At 38.6% G+C, this 3,324-nt stretch overlaps 1 protein-coding gene across 2 annotated transcripts in view; it reads right to left on the reverse strand.

Moving 5' to 3' along the window:
• The window catches only part of METTL9 (methyltransferase like 9), a 61,580-nt gene that overhangs the window by 23,926 nt on the left and 34,330 nt on the right, over nt 1-3,324 (reverse strand). For both annotated transcript variants that reach the window (XM_006892639.1, XM_006892638.1), the window contains exon 4: nt 436-620. In XM_006892639.1, the coding sequence (XP_006892701.1) occupies nt 436-620 (185 nt within the window). The remainder of the gene's footprint in view (nt 1-435; nt 621-3,324) is intronic.

A 3,324-nucleotide genomic window follows, 5' to 3' on the forward strand; every position in this document is an offset into this window, starting at 1 on the left:
CCCAAAATCCCTGTAAATGTTCATTAAAATTAATAAAATTTAATAAAAAAAAAAAACAAACTCAGGTCCTATTCAGTGACCTGCAACGGGGTTTCTTTCCAAGGCTTTAAACCCAAATAGAAGGAGGCTGCCCATCTCTCTCCCATGGAGTGGAGGGGCTGGCACACTTGACTTGCTGACCTTTCAGCTAGCAGTATGACATACTACACAGTACTGTACCAGACCTGCTTAGAAGACTCAGCTGAGAATCCCTTATTTCTACTGTATGTACTTCAGTTCTTCACACCAAAATGAACCAGTACTCAACATGAGCAGATTAAATTCTTTTTCATTCCATGCTATTCAAAGAAACATCAGTGTATTAGTACATAGAATGAAATCATCAGTTATCAATGCGCACCTTAACCAGGTTAGCAGCCTGATGGCCACACTTACCGTTTTCCACATAGGGATGAAAGGGCAAAACGAGGGCAAGGATGACCCGGCCTCTAGTGGGCTCCAAGACGCTTCTGATATCTTTTAACAAAGTCAGGGGCTGATCACAGCGGTCCAGCAAATTCAAGCAGCTGATGACATCATACTGGAACCCTGTATTCTGCCACTCGTTTATACCCAGCACTCTGGAGGAAAAAAATCAGAAAAAGTTAAACTAATGCAACCTCTGAAAAACACCTTACAGCTCAGATCAGAAGGGAGAGGACAGATGGACAGGGAAGATGCAGGAGAAGTGCTGTTACAACACAGGAGTTGGGATTAGCATCATAGAATAAAATGTTCATAAACAGTTGAACAGAAAACCAACAGACTTTGTAAGCTTTTACTCAAATCACAATTAAAAATTTGGAGGGAGAGAACTTTTAAAAAGAATTGAGATGCCAATTAAAAATCTAATTTTATTTAAAAATCTAATTTTATTTAAATTTTAAAGCAAACTCAAACCTCCATTTCTTTGTATCTGCAGCAATAAAATAGCCAGGCAAGTGATTCTATTAAAAACCAAACAATAACCATATTTCTGAAATATGAAATATTTCTGGTATTCAGCATTTCATTTACTTCAAAATCCCGAAGTATAAAATTTCCTTTATAAAAAACCTAATTTTTTAAGAACTAATATTTTCATAAATATAAAAGGTAATAAAGACGGTTATGAAAATAGAGCATCAAATCAGTTTTTGAGTGAAGATGTACTAATCACATTAGTTTTTCATTCAATCATTCATACATATTTTCTAACAATAATTACAACTGATCAAATACAATGCTTCATCAATTCCTTACTGTATATTGCCCAATATAGCTATGTATTATTACTCTCTTCCTTCCCACCCATGGTAACCGTCTAAGAATGATTCTATTGGTACATAAACCTTTCCTCAGCTTTCTCTTAACAGCTGTATTACACTGTAATTGTCCTTGGTGACTGACTTATGCCATTCAGGTATTATTTTCTCTAGATGCAACCCTGTTGTGCAGTATTTCATGAATTATTGATTGTTCTTTAGCATGGACATTAAATTCTTGAAACTAAAAGGCAGCAACACGTCCTGCTTTTCAAGTTTAGAAGCGTACCTGACAAGACCCAAAATGCAAACCACCTAAGCTGAAACTATTAATTAATTAATGCAGAAGTCACAGTAAATATGAAGCGGTAGGAAATCAAACCACAGCACTGACTGGACGTAACAATAAAATACACCATCTAATCATGTGTTCTAGTCCCACTGCTGTGTGCTGTAAAATTGACTGTGATTCAAAGCAGTCTCTAAGACAAAACAAAACTATCTCATATATGGTTTTCTTGGCTGAAATCTTTCTAGAACAGACCAACAGCTCTCTTCTCCCACAGAACAACTGGTGAATTCAAACTGCTGTCTTTTAGCAATCTAACACTTTAACTGCTGTGCCACCAGGGCTTCTTTCCTGATCCCAGACTCTTTCTGATCCAAAGAATGACTGAGGATGATGGAAGATGATTTCTACTTATGACCTGTGGTCTTTTGAATTTACTTCCGCTCTATTATTTCATACTCCGATAGCTCTGTATCTGAAGAATTAAATAACAGAAAAGATCAAGTAGGGAAAGGTCTATTAAACTGTATGTAAAGGGCATGGTTAAGACATCATCCTCGCCTCTCAAATCACAGAACAAGAAAGAAAAACAAAAACATTTGTAGTCCTTTATACTGTAGACTACCAAAAGAACAAACAAATCTCATCATGCAGGAAATGCAATCAGGCTGCCCCTTAAAGGAAGGATGGTCAAATTAGTCACGCATTCTTTGGACTTGTAGTTAGAAAGGAGTCAGTCCTTCAAAAAGATATTAAGGTGGGGAAAGTAAAGGGCAGCAGAAGATCCCCGAGGAGATGGACTGATACAGTGGCTGTAATGACACGCTTGAGCCTGGCAGAGACGGTGAGGATGGCGCAGGATGGCGTGGGTTTCAATCTCTTGTTCACAGGGTTGCTATAAGTTAGAGTCAACTTGGCAGCACCTAGCAACAACAATATTTTTTTTTATCCATAGAATTGGAGGGGTTCTTGTAACAGTCTTTTTAACCACATGCTTCAGGTCATTCTATAGAGAACTCGGTAAGGGAGACATGTTATGGCTGGTACAGGTGAAAATGGACTTGATTACAAGGCTTTCCCAAGCCCTGAGCAGCTACCGTAGGCTAAGAAGTCTAAAAGTACGAGGACTGTTTCAAACACTTAACAGTATTACCATACTTCATTATATTTCTGAGTAAAAGGGGGGGGGGATCTCATTTCCTGTCCATCTAGATATCGAAAACTGAATTAACTCTCCTATGAAACAAGACTGTAACACATTTCGGGGACTAGGCAGGTACAGGTGGTTTAATGTGTTAACTAATGCTTGAAGTAAGTCCAGTCCTGTGTCCGGGTGAGTCAATCCACCTCGAAGGGATCCTAGCATGACAGGAGAAAGATGAGCAGTCTCTTCCCATAAGGTTTCTAAGCTTTGCAAGCCGGTGGAGGGTCACTATCAAAAATCATCTGATGAGGGCAGACTCTCCTGAATTGAAGTAAGCTTTGCATTTTATATGGTAGAGTACAGTTACTCAAAGGAATTCCTGGGCTGAAACCCTATGCAAGCAGACTACATCTTTTTTCCTCAAAAAAAATGCTGGAGCTGGAGCAGCAGGCGGGTTTAAATTGCTGGCCTTTCAGTGCTACAGCTATTATGTTCTTGGGGCTCCTTAAATGGTCAATTTAAAATCACAAATTGAGAAAGGGGTAACGTATACTTCATTGAAAACAAAACCAACCCTCTCTATTCTGTCCATCCTCTCCCGCAAAAAA

This window comes from Elephantulus edwardii, unplaced genomic scaffold (assembly GCF_000299155.1).
Source record: "Elephantulus edwardii isolate Elephantulus edwardi_28Jun2011 unplaced genomic scaffold, EleEdw1.0 scaffold00117, whole genome shotgun sequence".
Classification (NCBI taxonomy): domain Eukaryota; kingdom Metazoa; phylum Chordata; class Mammalia; order Macroscelidea; family Macroscelididae; genus Elephantulus; species Elephantulus edwardii.